Genomic DNA, 21,181 nt, shown 5'->3' on the forward strand with positions numbered 1-21,181 from the left:
ACGATTTATGAATTCAATCGAGGCTAATTTGGGAAGATTAAAAGGAAGAGCTTTTTAATCAAGAGGTATATATTCGATTTCTTTAATTAGAGAGTAATTAAGATCTTTAAGATTATGATTAGTGTGTTTCATGCATATTAAATATTGAATAATATTTATGATAGTAAAATAAGTTTAATTAAGTTTTATTAAAGTTATTTAATGCTGTGATTAGTCATTTTAATGATGATTTAATCAAAATTTATTCGATTTTATATCAATTCAATATCTTTAATACCTATTAGGGTATTTGTCATGTTTATAGTGTTGAAAGAGACGCAATTAGTGAAAAATTAACTATGTTAATCGTATAATTAGTGTAGATAAATGATGATTTTATCATAATTTAAATCATATTGAATTAAAATTACATATTTGAATCATATTGATCCCATTGACCTCCAATTCTACAACGAAGATTCAGAGCCAATGTTAGATTGGGTGGAGACCCGTCGTTCGTTTTGGTGGTAAAATCAACAATCAGGTATATCTACATATGTAATTATTTAATTAATTTGAATTTTAGAGTTTATATTGTAATAAAATAGTCTAACAATTCAAATGATTTTTCTGTAGATATTTCAATCTATAACGGACTGAAATACGAACCTCGAACAAAACTACCTCAAAGCCCGAAAAAGATATGTGATACTATTCTTACCTAATTTACATTGATTTTGCTAAACTTATACTATTACTATATTTATTTATAACTTGAAAACCCTATCCTAACTTTTTTTTTATTTTCAGGTATTTTCGGAGGGTTTAACGGACTGAAATTAGGTGTACCGCTCGGTGCACCTGGGGGTACCGGTCGGTACACCATACCGTACCGTACCGAGCCCAGGTCGAAACACCGGTACGGTACAATATTGCGAACCTTGTTCATGACAACCAAAGCAATAATATACTCCTAAATTCTAGACATCTAAAAATGCATACTTAGAGCAATGAGGAAACTATTTGCTGCCTCATGTTCAAATGTGGGAAAAAAAATAATTTTGAAAAGTGGAGCCAACAACTGAAAGTCCGACAGCTAATCGTGCGAAGTCTTTAAGTGACTCATCAACAGCGAAGGTATTATGTTCAGTACCTTTACATGCAAATCCAACAAGGTAGGAAAACCTATATTATTAATATGATAAATTGTCAGTTTTTAAATGATAAAACGATTAGTTAAATATCAGCAGCTACAGAATATATAGTCAGAATAGTGCAAAGTGGAAAACACATAAATAAAGGAGAAAAAACAAAGTCTAAAGGAATCAAAATGTGTCTAAAAATATTATCAATGAATGATCTATAATAAAGAGAAGTATCTAAAATGCAATTCCAGAATTTGATAGGTCTTTTTTTTGCTTTCTTACGGAACAGAGACACTAATAGAAGCCACAATTCTTTGTTAGTAATGAGTAATGACAACTAATTTGTTCGAAAGATTATGGAATGCTATTATTGATGAATAATATAACAAAAGGAGAAAAAACAAAGTCTAAAGGAATCGAAACATGTCTAAAAATATTATTGATGAATAATCTGTAATAGAAGAGCAATATCTTGAATGCAATCCAGAATTTGATAAGATCTCTTTTTTTCTTTCTTACATAACAGAAAGACTAATAGAAGTCACAATTCTTTGTTAGTAATTATAACTAATTTGATAAAAAGATTACAGAATGTTAAGAGGCAGGCCAGAAGTTAGACAAGAAAGAGAATTAATTAGTGCAGTAGACTTTTCAATGATAAAATTTGAGAAACCACCATAGATACTTTCTAGTAAAGGAGTAACCAAAATATTCAACAAAGAAAGGATACTTGAACCTGATTCTCAAATTCCAGTAAAAGAAACATCAATGCTCTAAGTCTCTTTGTCCCTGAATGATAAAAAAAAGCAATGTGCCTTGATCATAACATGAATGAAAGGTAAGCCTCAACATATGACTGAAGCATCACAAATGTCAATCTATGAGAAAATTGTTGGAGGTGAAATATCTTTAAGCATGAAACAATTTGCAAACAACTTAATCTATAATCAGTGACATTAGGCAAAATCTCATTGTATGAAGCTGAAAATATTGATGGTTATGAATAATAGTAGACATTTGTTATAATATTGACAATTATGGAAAGACCCTTACTGTAAATTTATGGAGGAAAAGGGGAAAAAGAGGAAAAAATATGATGGAACTTAAAAATGGTGTCTATATTCCTTCTTAAAATCCATATGCAGGCTCAACAAAAAAATAACAGATGACTTCTAAGTTTTTTGCAAAACCAGTTCACTTAGTATATCACTAAAATGCATTGAAGTAATTCTTGGAATAATTGAACTCTTCAAAACAATTTGAAATATTTCATTAAGAAGTTCAGAAAGAACAGAAAAAGAGGGGAGGACCAATTCATTAATTCAAATGAAGGAAAAGTGTGTGTTTAAGTTGAGCTTCTAGTTCGAATGATACATTGTCCAAAGATGTAACATTCAGTCTTGCGAGTTCTTCCGGCTTTCTTTCATTTTGTTAGTTCATTTATGACAAACAATGTCTAGCATATCAGCTTGGAGATTTTATATAAAGTCGTCCACTTTTGGAAAAAAAAAAAGTAAACTAGTTGTTCATTCATGTTACAAATTCTCTCAAATTTATATTCAAAGTGTGAGGCTTCAAGTCAAACACTAACAAGCACCTAGTAGAAGGATCTTTTATGGATGGCTCCACATCAGGTACGAAATATTCAGACCATTTGAAACAGAGGGGAGAATAACAAAATTTGACCAGTATGAATAATTATTATTCTGGATAATAAGGGTGAGCTAACCATATGCGCATCAATAAAAAAATGCATAATTTCACAACATAAAACTGATTTCTAGTTTTATAATTCAAACACCAACAACCATTAATCAAGAGAAAAAGAAGGTTGTATATGCACCTTCCCCGTGTTGCAAAGGGTGCACGCACCGTTGGCCATGAGCTTCACTGCAGCTTCTTGTTTGTCTCGATCAAGCTCTGGAGCTTTCTGAGGATCATCAATCTCCACCGCATTAGCCTTGTCCATAAGGCCAATGATAGTTTACAAGATATATATGATGATGGCAAGGGGCACAGAGGTAGAGGTGTTGGAAGGGATGGTAACTTTGGTGATGGAAACTTCAAATGCTTACCCAATATTCAATTTGTCTCTCCATTACAACCAACAAGATCATGAATAGATTATTAAAAAAAATGATGACTTAAATAAATCAATCGGAATTATCGTGTCAAATTCAAACTTGGTACCACATGTGATATTACTGGAATCGTAATAAATAATCACAACCGCTACTGCTACCTTAATCTCAGTAAACAAATAGGGAAGTTGGAAACAAGAAATAGCAACTCAAAGGTCGGTGTTATACTTACAAAGGTAAATTTCAGATATAGTGCTTGGATGCTGAAACTTGTGGTAAATGACCACAATTGCATAATTGAAAAAATACTGAAATAGTAGCCATGTCATTAATTGGTGAACATTTATATGAAACATAGCAAGCTTGTCTATCAAGCTCATGAACATTGCTACCACTCTGCTACAACTACAGCTGATTCAGCAAGATAAATCCAAATCGAAACCTTTAATGAAGATCTTGTTAATCGGAAGGACCCGAACTACTCCACTATCACTATAATGAAGCATTTATGAACTGTTGGTCTAGTAAGCTAACTTCCAAACTTTAGAACTGCATTATATCCCATTTGACACCATTTTTCAAGCTCTATCTTAGGATCAGAAGTGTATCTATGGTGCAGAAGACATAATCTATTCATGGAAAGACATATAAATTTGATATTTTTGTTTATTTCACAGGGAAAAACATAATAAACAGAATTACAATGCCTCACCTTTATCAAGCTCATAGATTTATTTGTTTGGTATCTCTTTACTATTATGGTATATACTGTGGTTTGCAGTTCTCTTAGGTTGAATAACTGCTTTCTACAGAAATTATGACACATCTTACTAAAAACAAAAAATTTTAGGCTTGGATTTCACTCTTGAACTTATCTTTATTTTCGAAAAATTTCAAATTGAAAATTATTCATTTCATGAACAGTTTTTTAAACAATATCTGAGTGGTTGATCAACAGTCTTTTGATTGTCAAACACAATTCTAGTTTTGCAACTCCACAATTTTCTAAATTATTTCACCCTCTAAACAAAATCCTGAGATGCTTTAGTATCTTTGTATATGCAAATAAACATAAAAAAAACACTATTTCAAGTGAAATGAAGTACTCCGTAGTGAAATAATATCTACACCAAATAAAAGTTTTCACGGGTTCTAGAATGGTCCTAAAAGAACATAAAAAATCTGAAGGCTAATGGATATTTTAGGGAATCTTTAGTCACCCAAAAAATAAAGACATAAGAAGTTACATCTTAGATCAAAATTATGCATAGATCTCTTAGTTGTTGAATATGATTATAGTTGTGCAACACCATAAGTTTCCATATTTTCACCCTCTAAGCAAATCCAAAGATGCTTTAATATCTTTGTATCTGTGAATAAAGATTTAGCAAAGACACCATAGCAAGATTTTAAATTCATCATGTGAAAGTACTTTGATCTGGCAATAGAGCTACACAGTTCAATCTTCAAAGTTTCTTAATGGTCCTAAAAGAATATAAAATTCTGAAGTTCAACTTATATCATAGGAAACCTATAGTTAGAAAAGAAAAAAGAAGCATAGGGTCATAAGCAATTACCTCTTATAATGCATAGATCTCACGATTGTCAAACACACTTCTAGATATGCAATGTGATGTCTTCATGTGATAACTAGGCCATATTGAATGTTATAAGAAATCTCAACTCAAAAAAAAATGGAAAAGGAAATCTGAAGTTTGTTATACGGTTCAATCTTCAAAGTTTGTTTTGGCAATGTGATATCTTCATGTGATACTTAAGGCCATATTACAAGTGCTTTGTTCTGGCACTAGAGCTACACAGTTCAATCTTCAAAGTTTCTTTATAGTCCTAAAAGAATATAAAATTCTTAAGTTTAACTTATATCATAGGAAACTTATAATCGGAAAGAAAAAATAGAAACATAAGGCCATAGGCAATTACCTCTTATAATGCATAGATCTCTCGATTGTCAAACACTCTTCTAGGTGTGCAATGTGATGTCTTCATGTGATATCAAGGCCATATTGAATATCATAAGAAATCTGAACTCAAAAAAGAAAAAAAACAATAAGCATCTATCAGTTTGATCTAATTATGCATGATTAGCATACACAACAAAATATATAGTCTGCACAAAAATTCTCAAACAAAAATGAGACAAAGATAGTAACTTACAAAAAAGAAACACAAGAGAAGCAAATTAAAATCACTTTAAACCACATAATTAGATTATAACAATTGGGCAAAAATTATAGACCACATGTTTCATCAATTGGGCAATAATCATATCGATAACTATGAAATGATAAACAATAAATAGGAAACAAAAATCCGACTCGTAGCTGCAATGATAGTCATGTTGTAAATAAGCCTACTAAAATGCTGTAAAAGGCTGTAAGGTTTCTAACTTACCTTAGGCGGTTGCGCTCATATTTGAAGATCTCGAATCCATGCACTTGTATGAAAATGTACTGCCTCTTTGACACCACGAAACTTCCCATCGCAATGTTACCAACAACAGATCTTCATGCCAAGCACTAGAGAAGTCTTCCATTTGGAATCTTAATCATTTCCACCTATCCACCTTTTCATCTTATGATGACATTAAATTGGGCAAAAGGCAGTTCAGGTTTTGTTATTTTGGGAGTCTCAAAGATATTCCAAAACTTGACTGTCTCATCTGCTGCGGCAGAAGCTACTACACCTCCCAGTGGACTCCCAGCCAAGGAATGAACCCGGGATGAATGACCGGAAACCTCAGCCACTCTCGTCATGGATGGGTAATTCCACAAGGTGAGTTGATTGTTCGGCGAACCATGGGAGGTCAGTAATTCAGATTTGTTTTTGTCCCATAGCAATGCACAAACTTCAGAGCCAGCATCAATCGAGTTCAAGCAAGCACCGTTAACGGTGTTCCAAAACTTAACGCAATGATCATTGCAACCTCCACCAGAAGCCAGCAGGTTGCTCCGAGTTGGGCACCAGTCAACGGCCTTCACAATGGAAGTGTGGCTGCTGATCCTGTGAAGCCATTGACGTTGACGTGGATGGTCACGTGAGACAGGCATGCAGGCATCCCATATGTGCACTAGTTTGTCCTGCCCTCCACTCGCCAAATACCGCCCTGACAACACGGACCATTTAAGACTACAAACTCCACGCCGATGCCCATTATAGAAACAGATGAACAGGTCATCCTTTCTAAAGTCATAATCAACAACAGTGCCATCAAATCTTCCGACTGTCAAGATTGAATTACTTCTCCACGCAAGTGACGACACAGGGGCCTGGTTCTCATCTTCCATCCCATCCACGACATGTCCTGTTGCTAGATCAATCAGGGATAAATCTGAATTGCCAAATGCGACAGCAAGAACTGCACAGTCTGGCGACCAGCGGATGCAAGTGATAGGTCCTCTGTCTTCTACGGGTTGTAGAAGCTTAGTAGACTCGTTTGCAGCGTCCCAGAGATACACTGCGTCCTCAAGGCCAATCGCCAACACATTATTGCTTCCCCAGTCGAGGAGATTCAAAACATTATCATCCAACAAGCCGTGAATTACCAAAACCCTCTCTGGTTCTTTAGGGATTCGCCTCTGCTGCTTCTTCTGCGGCCGAATGGGCTCGTCAAACTCGGGCAGCTTGCTGGCCGACGCTTCAGGTGCAGTCTTGAAAGCGAGGATACGAGACCTGTTCTTCAAAATGCACTCGTCAAGAAGCTTTTGGTACGCCACGCTCGATGGGGATTCCCTCGAACCATCACGCTGCGGTCTCGAAGGCCCGGTTAGGGCAAAGCGTGCGTAGTCCATGTCCATCGCCGACCGGAACGGGATGAAGCGGTCGTACTCCACACGCCTAGAACGCGAAGAAGACATATTTTCCAATCGAAACCAGAACGAGACTGGCTAGGTGACGAAAAACGATCGAGAAAACCAGAAAGATCGATCTTCCCACAAGAAAGTCGACAACCAAGAATCGATTAAAAGAACCCCAAGACCAACAAAAATTCTGAACCCTAATCAAAATTTCGACGGATGAAGAACCAAGCGAAACGAAACAAGAGAAAAAAGAAAGGAATGAGATCACCGCAATAAAAATCGAAGGGAAGGACCCTCGCAGCTGTGCCCGTTCGTGTTCGTCGGAGAGCAGTTCCGACCTTCGCAGAACGACGAGATCGCCGAGAGCCGAGAGCCGAGAGTCGAGAGTCGAGAGCCGAGAGTCGAGAGGAGGAGAGCGCGCGAGGGGAGAGAAGTTGTTGTGATTGCAACAGAGTGGGCCCTCGGGTTATATAGATGCCACCAGCCCAAGCGTTACATTCTAAAATCGTTCCGTTATATTTACCCAATCTACGTAGCGGGTAGTTTGACATCACACCGTTATATACAGCTATCATCTACGTTAAATTTCGTGTACCTTACTCTTTTAGAATTCGTATGTTAAAGAAACAAGACGTGGCATTTTTTTTTGTACGAAGCAATGTTTTTAAACTACTAAAATTATTATTAATATAATGAGATTTGATATTCTTTTATTTGTCACTAAAAAAGAAAATTTTTAAATAATATCTATAAACTGATAATATTTTTATTAATACACTAGGTTTTGAGTCTCAAATTATAATATATCTTATTTTTTAATTTTAAATTTAGTACAATATTCATTCACATAAATTATGCATCTAATTAATCCAACAAAGATCAAACAGTGAACAATTAGACAAAACTAGAAGTAAATGCTGACCATTCTCAATTTAGATGATAAATAGTTAAATGCTTGAATTATTAAGAAAACATGACAATTAATCATTTTTTAATTATATTAATTTATTATTATTATTCTAACCAAAATTCATTGAAATTTCATCTTAAATTGTTGGAGCAAAACAATGATATACAAATTTTGATGAAGAAACAAATAAGATATTAAAATAATAAAAATAAAAAGATAAAGTTTAGAAAGAACTTAAAAACATGTAATCAATGTCTTAATATGAAAAACTCATCCTTACATATCGGATTGATCGAGATTCTAATCTCAATATTTAATCCATCTTATCTTTGCGAACATAAATAAATATTATCATAGAGTTAGTTAACTAGCCTCTCTTAGCATATCAAGTAGCAAAATAATAATAATAATAATATTTTTAAAAAATAAAGAGGAGAAATTGTATTGAAATATGAATTAATAAACTATAGCCATTTACAATTCTATTTATAGAGCCTAAAAAGCATCCTAAATGTCATAACTGATATTGTTGTAAGAGACATATCCTTTCATTAAAATATCTTTTATGCATATCAAGATTATCTTTACATAATTTTAATTTTTAAAATATAATACTAAGAAAATTATATTTATTTATAAGATAAGATCATTGGAAAAACTTTTTATTTTTTTCTTTTTACCTGGAAAATGATGACTTTACTATATTATGTAAAAGACTGAGATACTTTTCTCTCCCTTTATCAAAAAAAATATAAAAATATCAATAAACCAAATACGACTATAATGATATATTAAATAATAAAATAATACTTTTAATTAATATCTTAATAAATATAATATGAATTATTAAAAATATAATAGTATTGTCAAGAAATAATCATATAGGTTGTTGTTATTAGATATCAATTTAATTTTCCTTAAGTCATTTTTGCTATTTTTGACATAATTTTGATTAAAATGTGTTAGAACGGATAAAAGAGCAAAAAAATTAAATTAAATTTATAAGTTATGAAATCCATAAAGTAGATTAGAAAATATTTATAAAGAGTATAAAAGAGTTTATAAAAGGTAGAACCAAAATATATGAGATACATTGTTCTTAAAATAGATTCCACTACTTCATAAATTCATAAAATTATTATAATTTTATTTAGCTAAGGTAATTAAACTCCAAATCAAAAACATTCTACATGAAACCTTTATAAATATTTTGTAGATTGTTTCAGTTTTTAAAACTTTGATAAAAATTTATTGGTTTTTTTACCTTTTCATCACATTTTAACTTGATATGTTAAGAGAACTATTTAGACTTTGGATCACTTTAAAAAAAATTATATTATTATCCACTTAGAATACTCTTTAAAAGATCCATAATTTGTGAAAGAGGTTTTGAGGGATATAGATATAAGAGTATTATTATTAAATAAAAGTGGAAAAAATATCATTTCCAGAATTCTTTATTACAAATGATCATTAAATTAAAACTAGGATGCTTTATAAAGTGATATAATAAACACTAAAATTAGAATGTCTTATGAAAAGATATAATAAGCCATGTAGAAGTTTTTGTTGTACAAAGCTGATTGCAAGCTTCTATGAGTACATTTTGTGATCATTGGTATTCTTTTATATTACAAATAATGTTATTTTTATCATAATATGAACACCTAGAAAAGAGGAAAAGAGACCATCATATGAAACTAACCTGAGCTTATCCAAGTAAGATTTTCTTTTTAGGCAAGATTTTGATTTTTTAAAATAAAATAATTGAAGGTAAAATCCATCAAACAAAATTGCATATGTAGCAAAAATCATCATACCACCTAAAATGGTATAAAATATATTGTGCGTACTAGTCTAGATGTGGATCGGTATGCGAATTGCTTTTGTTTTAAGTGATATAATCTAAATTATATATGAAAACCTTAGAATCACCATATTTCTCATGGATGGTGCTTACCCATTAGTCATCATTTCTCTCTTTGGTACATACTCTCTTCTTATCCTTCTCTTCTTTCTTCATGTCATTTCTCACTACTTTGTCTCCTCTTCCTCCTCCCTCCTTTGATCCATCTTCTTTCTTCTTTCTCCTTCACTGCTTCCTCTTCTTCCTTCTTCCCAATCCAACACAAATTGATATAGGACAAAAGCATATTATTGGATTATCTTATATTAACAACTACATAAATGCTTTTATGTTCAACATGACCTCTTTTGAGTTTGGCTTCTCAAATTGGATTCTCATATTATTAGATACTTCAATCACCATCATTTTGTGTTTGTCCAATGATCTTATATAGTATAAGGTTTATATATTTTATTTTCATATACAAAATATTTAAAAATATTAAGGCCATATATAAGATGTTTAAAAATATTAAGAAAGACTAGGTTAAACAACATAATTGTTCCATTTATTTATAGTTATAGCTTGAAATATCGGAAAGAAAATCCATTAGAAAAATATATTTTCTATTAGTAACTCATTGCAAAATTACCATCATATTTGGTATATTTAGATGCTTTCTCTATTTAATAACATTTATTACTTAAGAGGAGTCTTGTCTAAGTGGAATTAGAATACTTTGGGTGATATTAATGCCAAGGTTGATATTAATAAGTTAGAGCTTCTAGATGTCATTGCTATTATCTTAAACAAGGATGTTATAGAGTTGGGATCCCTTTATAATCACATTCAGACTCTTACTATGTATGTTTACCTAAAGACTTAGGTTAAGATCAAGTTTAAATAGATTCAGAACAAGGATAAGGATATGAGATTTTATCATAATTTAATTATTGACAGATATAAGTAAAATTTCATTCATAATATTCAGAGTGACCAATAGTATATTTATCAACCTGAGCTTATCTCTCATAAATTCATCTTCTTTTATTCTCAATTTTGTGGTGGGGATATGAATAAGCCCTTTTTTTATTTTAATTCTAAATCCCTTTAGCCTAATATGAATAGTATTCTTAATGATCAAGGTTCTGAGTTAATTAGATACTTTAACAAATATAAAATCTGTAAGTTTCTAGGTCGTTCGACTTTAGTAAAAATCCTGGGACTGATGGGTATACTTTTAAATTTTATCAATACTACTAAGATACTAAAAAAGATTATCTTATTGAGGCCTTTAATTAATTATATTTTCATGCCTTTTTGTTGGTTGATTAGGCTAGAACCTTCTTTGTCTTCATCCCTAAATATTTAATTCCTAGAAAAATTTTATATTTTTCATCCCATTTTTGTAGGTAATGTGGTATATAATGTTTTGTCTAAGCTTTTGGCTTCTCATATCAAATCTCTCTTGAATAATTTGTTTGATATTGAGTAATCAATTTTTCTCTCGAGTAGAAGTATTCATGATAATATTTTGATAGCTTAAGAAGTGATTCATTCTACATTTGAAATAAGGGTAAGAGTCCTTTAGTTATGTTTAAAATTGATCTTGAAAAAGAATATGATCGTCTTTCTTGGGATGTCATTTTTTGCATTTATACTCTTTTAAATTGTTTTATATAATTTCTGTCTTGGATTAAAAATTATATTTCTATTTATATTTTTTTATATCTTATTAATTGTAAGGGCTCAAGGTATTTCAAGAGCAATAGGGGTATTGGGGACTATTATCCCCATATCTATATATCATTGTGGCCCAAATCCTTTCTTGCCTATTTCATAAGGCTATTGAAAATAAATTGCTCACCCTATTTAAATTTAAAAATGTATCTGTTTCTCTCATATTATATATGCAAATGATATTTTGACATGCTTTAGGGTGAATAAAAGATTTTGCGAAACCATTAAGGATAATCTCAAGGCTTATGAGACTCTTATGAATCAACTTATTAATCTTAGTAAATATGATTTTTTTTTTCTCGTAGCATGAGAGTTGGTAAGAGACATGATATCCATTCCTTTAATATCAAAGTGAGAAAGTTCTATTTTAAATACCTTAGTACTATGATCATTGCTCATAGAATTCTCAAATCGCCCTTTGATATTATGTTGAAGTCTTAATGGTAAGATTGATTCTTGGAATAGGTCTAAGTTATCCTAGGCTAGTAGGTGTTAGGATACACTAAGAGGGGAGGGTGAATTAGTATTACAGTAAATTTCAATCGATTTTAAAGGTCCATCAATAAATCCATATTGGAAATGAAATTAACAAAAAATATGAGTAAGGGTTGTGAGTAAAGTAAATTAGTAAGTAACAACAAATCAAAATTAAGAGAAGTAATACAAATCAATTTATAGTGGTTCAATCTTTCCGACCTATATCTACTCTTGATTTCTCTTTTGTCGAGGCCAGTGGCTTCCACTACTGATCTTTTTTCCAATGGATGAAAATCAACTATCATTATTATAGCTTTTATCCTTTTAATAGGCTTATGAGAGAACCTCTATACTCACTCTTTTATAATATCTCTCATCTCCTATAACTTAGAATCACCTCTAAACTCAGAGAAAGAGACTCAAATAATATCCAAAGAGAGAGCTACAACTCTTCACCAACTCAGAAATTGATGCTCCATCAACCAAACCTTAGTGGGCTATTTATAGGCCCCAAGAGGCTTAAAAAATAGAGCCAAAAAATTTAAATTCTTAAAATTTTAAGGCATAGGCGGTACTATCGTTGACATATGGTAGTACTACCGTTATAACTTTTGATATTACAATTTTAGACTTTTGGACAATACAACTATCATAATTTTTAAATATTAAGTAGTATCACCATCAATATAGGTGGTACCACTACCAATAGCATTGACAAATATTGTTTTGTGCTTATCGGTTGACTTAAGTGGTACCATCGCTTGGGCCTAGCAGTACCACTATCCGAGCTAACTCAAGTCCATTGTTTTAGCCTTCTAATAGGCCTAATTTAACCTTGGTCAAAGCCTATTGGCTTTATCAACAAGTTGGCATGGTTTTGGCCCAATCCTAACTTAGTTTGACCAAAAAGACATCAAACAAGACTTTAACAATTTAACAACATATCCTGCATAATACTTTATTTTGGCAAGTCATCCAATCTTTTGATATTTTATTTGAAACTCTAGCATGTCACCCTTTTCATCGGTATATCGCTCGATCCATCGGCATGTCAATTTTTCTACGATATCTGATATTTTAGCAAAATATCTGATCCTTCTAGCAAGATGCCCAAACTTATACCATAAAGTTCAATCGTCCAACTCTATGCCCAATGTCCAACATAATACTTTTCTTAGCATAATTTCTGATTCTCCTACTTCGATAATTTGCCCTTGATAGTTCGAGTCTTTGGTCGATATATTTCCTATGCCGCTTCTCTCAAAAGTATATTAATTTGTAAACTCATCAATTGATTTTATTATCAAAATATAGAATTGGATCACCCTCATTATTATTTTTTAAATATCACCCTTTTTCATGTTTTAAATGTCTTGATGCTTAAGAAAGTATTTCAGAATATTATATTAAGGATTTCTTATAATAGAACTTTAATAATACTAATTGCTTTATCTAATTTCCTAGGATATTATTACTCTCCCCAAACAATATGGTGGTTAGTGCATTCATTTGACCACTACTAGTCTTGCTCTTCAAGTGAGAAAGAGTTTCCATAGTGTTGAACTAGGAGTCCAATCTTTAGGTCAAAGTTATTAGTGTTAAATGACATTATCTCCCCTTAGAAGCATGTTAATTCTTCTCTTGTTAATTGTTGTTGGAGTCTTTTTCTCTACATTTTCTCCATGAGGGTTTATCATTTTTCATCGGTGATAGTATTTTTATTGATGTGATGCATGATAACTGATTATTTGATGTCCCTCTTTTATTGAAGCTAACATTTATAAATATGGATTTCAACTTTGAAAATGTTATAATTTCTACTTTGATTTAGGGTTTGTCTTTTTAGGTATTAAACCCATTTCGAATGGTATATATCAATCTATATTAGTATATTAACACATGGTATGCTGGTGGTGTATACTGGGGGTTTGGCGAGAAAGAAAAAGAGAGAGAAGTGGAAGGGGCGATATCGAAACAGAGAAGGAAGGAGGAAGGAAGAAAGAGGGAAGAAGTGGTGAAAGAAGAAGGAAGAAGAAGAAAGATGATGAGGAGAAAAAGAATAGTAGTAGTGTACTTGGAAAGCTACAACATTAGTAGTACTGGTGAAGCAATAATATCATCGAAGTGGCAAAAGTAACAACAACAATATCTTACTTAATGTCGAAGTTGTAGTGAGAACAGTGATGAAGTAGCAACAGTAAGGCAGTAGCATCTTACACAAGAAGAGGGCTCGCATTTATGATGGCGAGTTAGTGACCTCTTATGCAACAATGAAGCATGACGATAATAGTGACAAAAGCAGCAATGGCTAGATGACAATATCTTAAAGGAGAAGAGAGCTCGCATTCGTAAGTCATAATCTCTTTTTTTTAACATTAATTTGGATAGGATCTCCACTATATCTTTGATTTTTTATTAAGTTAACTAAATCGCTAAAAATGGGATAGTCCGCATATTGGCTCACATCTGGACAAGTATATATCACCCATCCTATACCATTTTTGGTGGTGGTACAATAAATGTTGGTTTGGTTAATAATTAATCATGGGATACATGTAAAATACTATCCTTATTTGGGTTAGTGGGTGGACCTTCGGTTATAAGGATTAGTATTTCCTTAGCCTCTATGATGATAGGAGGGTATGGAAGGCGCAACTATTCACTAAATTTGCTTATAGGTATTTAAGAGGTTGCTCTAGTGACACTGGTTTGAGTAAGGAGTGTTAGGTGAGGCTATAGAAGGTTCTTATCCTCCCTAGAATTTAATTATTTTGTTAAAAATTGCTTCATCATAGGCTTCTTACCACCGAGAGATTAGCTAAGATTGGTATTTATGATTTTAAACTGTGTGCGCTATTGTACGGGGAAGACATGGATATACAGGATCACTTATTTTTTGAAGTGCAAATTTGCTTGTGAAGTATGGAGTAGGTATGGAGTGGGCTAGAGATTTTGGTATATCCTTTGCTCATAAGAATGATTAAAAACTTGAGGTCCAGAGAGGGGGAGAGCCTTACTAAAATCAGTTATTAATTATTGAGAGTCTTGATTGCCTTTGACATTTGGTTGATTTGGAAGGCCCAGGCCACCTTCAAATGGAGTTAAGGGATTAGCTTTCTCAATTCTGTCTAAGGAATATTTGGGGAACAATCAATTACTTATAACTTAGTCCAAACCCAATTATAGATGGTTTCAGCTTAATTCAGATGGTGCATTTAACATGCTGGATGGTTATGGTGGAATAGGGTTCCTTCTTAGAAATAATGCAAGGACACATATGATGGTAGACTATCAATTTATCAAAAATCATATGTTGAAAACCTGAATAAATTATGATCAAATATGGGATTGACCTTGCGATTGAAGAGAGGGTCCTAAGTTGATAGCTGAATATGATGCAAAGTTGATTATTAAGTTCATTAACAAAAAAGAATCTCTTCTATGAAGTTCATTAAATTGCTTAAAATGTATTTGGATTTTTATTTTGAGACTTCAAGCATGCGTATTTTGTTATGCGTTTAGGGAGGAGAACAATAGTACTAAATGGTTAATACATTTTGCTCTTTGTTCTAAGTCTTCTAGCTTATAGAGATTGGTTTGGTCATCTTGATCATTTTTTCAGTACTCTAAGGAGTATGTTGTAGCTTTTATTAGAGATTTACAATAATATATTGTTTTATTATTATAGCTGTAGATATCAATGCAACGAAACTTGCAAATAAATTTAGTAAATTTAATAGGCCACATAGTTAAATAAAATGATCATAATGTAAACATGATGTTTTTGGATTTGCTTCCAAATTCTATGCTTCACGTCAGGCCCTTTTCTACCTTGCCAATGCTTTGCTTCATCAAAACGTGTCAAACAAGCAAAGTTTGGATTGTTAAGCAAATGTCTCACCAATGATTAAGTTTTCAGACATTGCATAGCATTGCCAATGCCATATCTAACTTGCTCCAAATAACCTATAGCTTAAAGCAGGTCAACCAAAAGAATGATACTAAGTATATAATCACTAACAGATGAAATATCATGCAACCATCAAAAGACATTATATTGTACAAGGCTGAATTAAGTCAACATCCTAAAATTTATTCAAATAGAAATAGACATTTCAGAGTACTTCATTTGTCCTTTAGAAGCTTTATATATAATCTGAAGTATCTAAATAAATAATCCTCATATATATAGTCATGTGCACCTATAAAAATAATTTAACACATATTATCACATACAAAAACACACCAAATAAATATACAAGAGCACAAATATAAGTACACAAAACTCACTGGTAATGATTTTGGAATATATTGAATTAGATAAACATCTTTATGACAAGCAAAGATAAAAACATACAATAGACAAATAACAAATAAAGGAAAATAATACCAAACTTAGTGGCAACGTTTCTGGAACACAAATTATTGGCATAGCTATTAAATTTTTGTGTTATCGTAAGACATAGCAATATGGGACCAACAAATAAAGATATCAAATGCTGCTCTCGAAGATAATATGAAATTCCACTTAAGCTATTCTTTGTAATTCTATTCTTATAAATGTCATCATGTGCTTATTCATCAAAAGTTGCAATAGGACTAACTCCCTCCTAATTGAACACGAACATCTATACTTGAAAATATTTTCTAGGAAAATAACAAAATCTTATTTAATTTTTCTTCAAGAAATTTAAATATTACCTATTTATTTTCAACTTTTAACATAGTCAAGCGGTCAAATATTACCTCCTAATTCAACACGAAATAACCGAATACTATTTACTTTTTATTCTTGAAGATTCAAATATTACTTGATTATTATGAGTTTTCAACATAATCAAGCAGTCAAAATCTAATCAATAAATGAAGCCCACTAATCTGTAGAGTGTTTTTGTTATTTAGCAGGCACTACTCTACCTACATGATTAATGTAACAAATGAGTACTATGGACTTGAATAATATAATGAATATCCCATGGCCTAGAGGGATACATTTATATATGTTTAAACTTCCTTGAGATTTTGTAGTAGCTAAAGGCTCTTGATGTGATCGCCATGTTTATTTTTGAATAATCTGATCATACTTGTTTGAGGCTAAGGCAGAGAGATAAGAAAATAAAACTTCACAACTTACCTATAAAGGCCTTATTCTTGTGAAAGCTCTAATGTTCTTACATAAATTCACTGACTAACTTATGACCATAAACCATAATGTCATGTCTGCAAAGCACCAGGCATGATTTCACTTGCTATAACTTGGAATGTTATGGCCATAACTTATCCAAAAGCTAAAGGTTTGATAGAGCATATAAACATCACAAAACATGAATTATCTTTCTACAAACAGAAAGTATATAAGCCCAATATGGTTGTAGAGTTAGAATAAATTACCTTTTCTATTGCTAGTGGAACAGAGAGAAAGATGGGCTGATCAAGTACAAAAAGTAACTCAAGATGTTGCCCTCACTGGTCTCATTCAGAAGACTTTTAGAGATTTATGATTCACATAAAAAAAATAAAAAATCATTTTCATGTATCAAATACTGTATAGAGTGAGTAGAGTGATACCAAATTTATAGATTCATCAAGAGAATACTCAAAAGTTACGTGAACTGAAATCCTAGAGATCAATTTGTATAACACTTTCTTCTTTTAACACAATTCTTCATAAGGAAAGAACAAACTGAGAATTAGAAACAAAAAGTAAAATTAAAAGTGTCTCACAAGATTTACTCATCATATTATGATTATATTTAAGCAATGTCACCTAGCAAAAACACATATTCAAGCATGATTCATAATTTCTATCTATACCGATGTATCGAGTCTCGCTCAATACAGTATGCATACAAATGGTATGCTAGGACATATTGCCAATATGCCTAAAATGAGTTAAAATCCCTTCAAAAATATGTAAAAAAAAAAAAGTTAGAATAGAATTTTTAAGATATATATAAATATAAATTTTGCATAGCTTTAGCAAAAATAATGTAAATTAGAAAATATTGTCATATATCTTTTTCGAGCTTTGAGGAGTAGCCTTGTGATATGTTTTAGATCATCCTTCCATTAATATTGAATTATCTAGTAGCTAAGGGGTATTGCCAAAAGTAAGGTGTTGACTATAACGAAACCTTCTCACCCGTAGTTAAGCTAAAATCCATTTGAATTCTATTGGCTATTGTAGTATAGTATGATTATGAGATCTACCAGATGGATGTGAAAACAATATTTCTTAATGACAATCTCGAGGAGGAGGTATATATAATACAACCTTGGGGATTCGTGTCTAAGGATTACCTAAATAAGGTGGTGTGTAGGTTGCTTAGGTCCATTTATGGACTAAAGCAAGCTTCCCAAAGTTGGAACATAAGATTTGATCAGGGAATCAAATCTCATGACTTCGTTATAAAGCCTTTTTCATTTTGAACAAGTTTACAAAATTTTAAAAAATACTTAAAAAATCACTTTTGTATGTCCAAAAGTATGTCTAAGTGTATCTACTATAATCATCAACAATTACAAAGGCGTATTTGCTACCTCCTAAGCTTGTTGTATTAATTGATCCAAATAAATCCATTTGGATCAATTGCAATGGTCTAGAGTGTTGAATCTCGGATTTTGATGATGAAATTAATTGATGTGTTTGTGATCTAATTTGTGTTTTGAGTGATGTAGGACTACCTTCGATCAGGAAAGGCAAATTGATTAAAGCAAGAAGAATAAAAAGTTGGGTCGGAATTGAACATATCAGAAGATTGGACGTCAGACCAGAGGAATGGTTGATGTGTTGGCAGAAGGCTTCGTGTCATGAGTTTAGGCATCAAGCCAAGAAGATTAGACATTGCACTAAAGATATTGGATGTTGCGAGAAGGCAATATGCCGATTGAGCAATATGTCAAAGGAGATGACGATGTGCTGAAGGGTCGGACGAAGCGCCGGATGAACTAATGACATGCCGGACAACTTAGTATTCTTGCATGTAATAATTTATCTAGATCGAGGTAGTCTTAGTAGTAATTGTGTCGGTTTAGAATATAATTAGGCCAACTCAAATAGGAGCCAACTAGGCCCGAATTAGACTGTTTTGGGTCAATAGAAAAGCTCAAGACCCAACAGTTGGGTCAAGCGGTGGCACCTCCAAAGGCTCAGTCTTCAAGACAGTCTCCAAGACTATGTCAAGCGATAGTACCACCAGACTAGGCGATGGTACCGCCAGACTAAACGGTGGTAATGCCCAGACACAATCTACCAGCCTGTGTTAAGTAGTGGTACCTTTAGACTAGGCATGGTACCACCCAGTGTCAATATTATAAGCGGTGGTACTGCCCAGCATAAGCGGTGATATCGCTATTACCCCAAAAACCAAGGATGAGACACTTTTAGGCTCTAACTTTGAATCCATTTGGGGTCTATAAATACCCCTCTCATCCCTGCTTAGTAAACACAAGAATTAAGAGCAAAAAGAAAGAAAAACACTGTTATAATCTTATGGGAACTCCTCTCAAGCTCTAAGTATTGGTGAAGTTTAAGAGAGGAGCTAATGGGGGTGTAAAGGTTCTCTCCTGAACCTGTCAAAAGGAAAATCGAGTTATAAAGATAGCTGATCTTCGCCCATTGAAAGAAGATCAGTAATGGAAGTTGGTGGCCTCGAGTGAAGAGGAATCGGGAGTGGATCTAGGTCATGATGACCAAACCACTATAAAACTTGGTTTACATTTCTATTCTTGCTATTTACCTTTACTGCAAATTGCCTTACTTGTTACTACATTCACTACGCTTATAAATGAGCTATCAAGTTAAACTCATCTTTTTGATATCGATTTTTATCGAAATGATAGATTTTTAGAACCGACATGACTTTTATCATTGCACTAATTCACCCCCCCCCCCACCCCCCTCTTAGTGTCAACTCGATCCTAACAGTTGGTATCAAAGTCATGTTTTTCCTCATTTGGTTTAACACCCAAGAGAAATGACTCTTTTCGGCTTTCAAGAGGGTCACTCTATCATTCGTCCTCTTATGTTCAATGGGATGGACTACACATATTGAAAAACTCAAATAAGAGTTTTCTTACTTTCTTTAAACTTTGATTTATGGAATATCATTGAACTTGGCTTTCAAACCCCCTCTAAACCTTTGAATGAATGGAATGACTTTGAGAAAAAAATATTTTCTTTAAATGTAGAAGCTATGAATGTTTTGTTCTGTGCTATGGATAAAAACGAGTTTAATCAGATTTCCATTTGCAAAATTGTGCATGACATTTGGCACACACTTGAAATTACACATGAAGGCATTAATAGAGTTAAAGATTCGAAAATTAATCTTTTGATGCATGATTTCAAATTATTTTGTATGAAGCTAAGCGAAACTATTATTGATATGTCCACTCGTTTTACGGATATCATCAATAATTTAAAAGCTTTTGGTAAATATTTTTTAAATTTTGAACTTATTAATAAAGTTTTATGATCTCTTTCTAAAAATTGGGATTCAAAAGTAACAACAATACAAGAATAAAAAAACTTGAACCATTTTCCGATTGAAGAACTTATTGAGTCTTTGATGACCTATGAAATGACATGTAAAGCACATAATAAGCATAAGAACAACCTTCCAAAGAACAAGAAGGATTTGACACTCAGAACTCAAGTGATGATAACTTTGAACTCTTAGCAATAAAGCTTAAAAAGTTAATGAAACAAGAATCAAAGAATAAAAATAAACTTAAAAAGAATACAACTACTTGCTATGAACGTAAGAAGTCAGGATACTACAAAGATGAGTATATAAAACTAAAGAAGAAGTTGTCAAAGAAAAAAGAAGCACTCAAGGACGAATTGAGCACATCCGAATATGAGGAGCAAACCAATAAAGATGAGGTGACCTTTCACAATGAGCTATGTAACTCACCCGAAATGTATTTACCTAATTTTGAAATTACTTGAAGCATTTCATCAGCTGTTTTTAAATTAGTTTAGAAAAATTATATATAAATTGTTAAAAAAAATATTGATCATAACAATTACATATTTTATGACAAAGAAACAAAATGTTAGATTTAAATCTATTGCTTATATATTTAATAAGATTAATCCTATATATGTTTTAAGAAGTAATAATGTGTATCTTGATTATATCCATATTGTTTTTCGATTTTAAATGATGATGCATTTTTGT

General features: G+C 32.2%; 1 protein-coding gene across 1 annotated transcript; it reads right to left on the reverse strand.

Moving 5' to 3' along the window:
* Nucleotides 1-5,793: 5,793 nt before the first annotated feature.
* On the reverse strand, nt 5,794-7,080 carry LOC135598257 (cell division cycle 20.2, cofactor of APC complex-like). The gene has a single exon (XM_065091789.1). The coding sequence runs from the start codon at nt 7,078-7,080 to the stop codon at nt 5,794-5,796; it is 1,287 nt and encodes a 428-aa protein (XP_064947861.1).
* Nucleotides 7,081-21,181: the final 14,101 nt, after the last annotated feature.

Source organism: Musa acuminata, chromosome BXJ2-1, assembly GCF_036884655.1.
Source record: "Musa acuminata AAA Group cultivar baxijiao chromosome BXJ2-1, Cavendish_Baxijiao_AAA, whole genome shotgun sequence".
NCBI classification, from domain to species: Eukaryota; Viridiplantae; Streptophyta; class Magnoliopsida; order Zingiberales; family Musaceae; genus Musa; species Musa acuminata.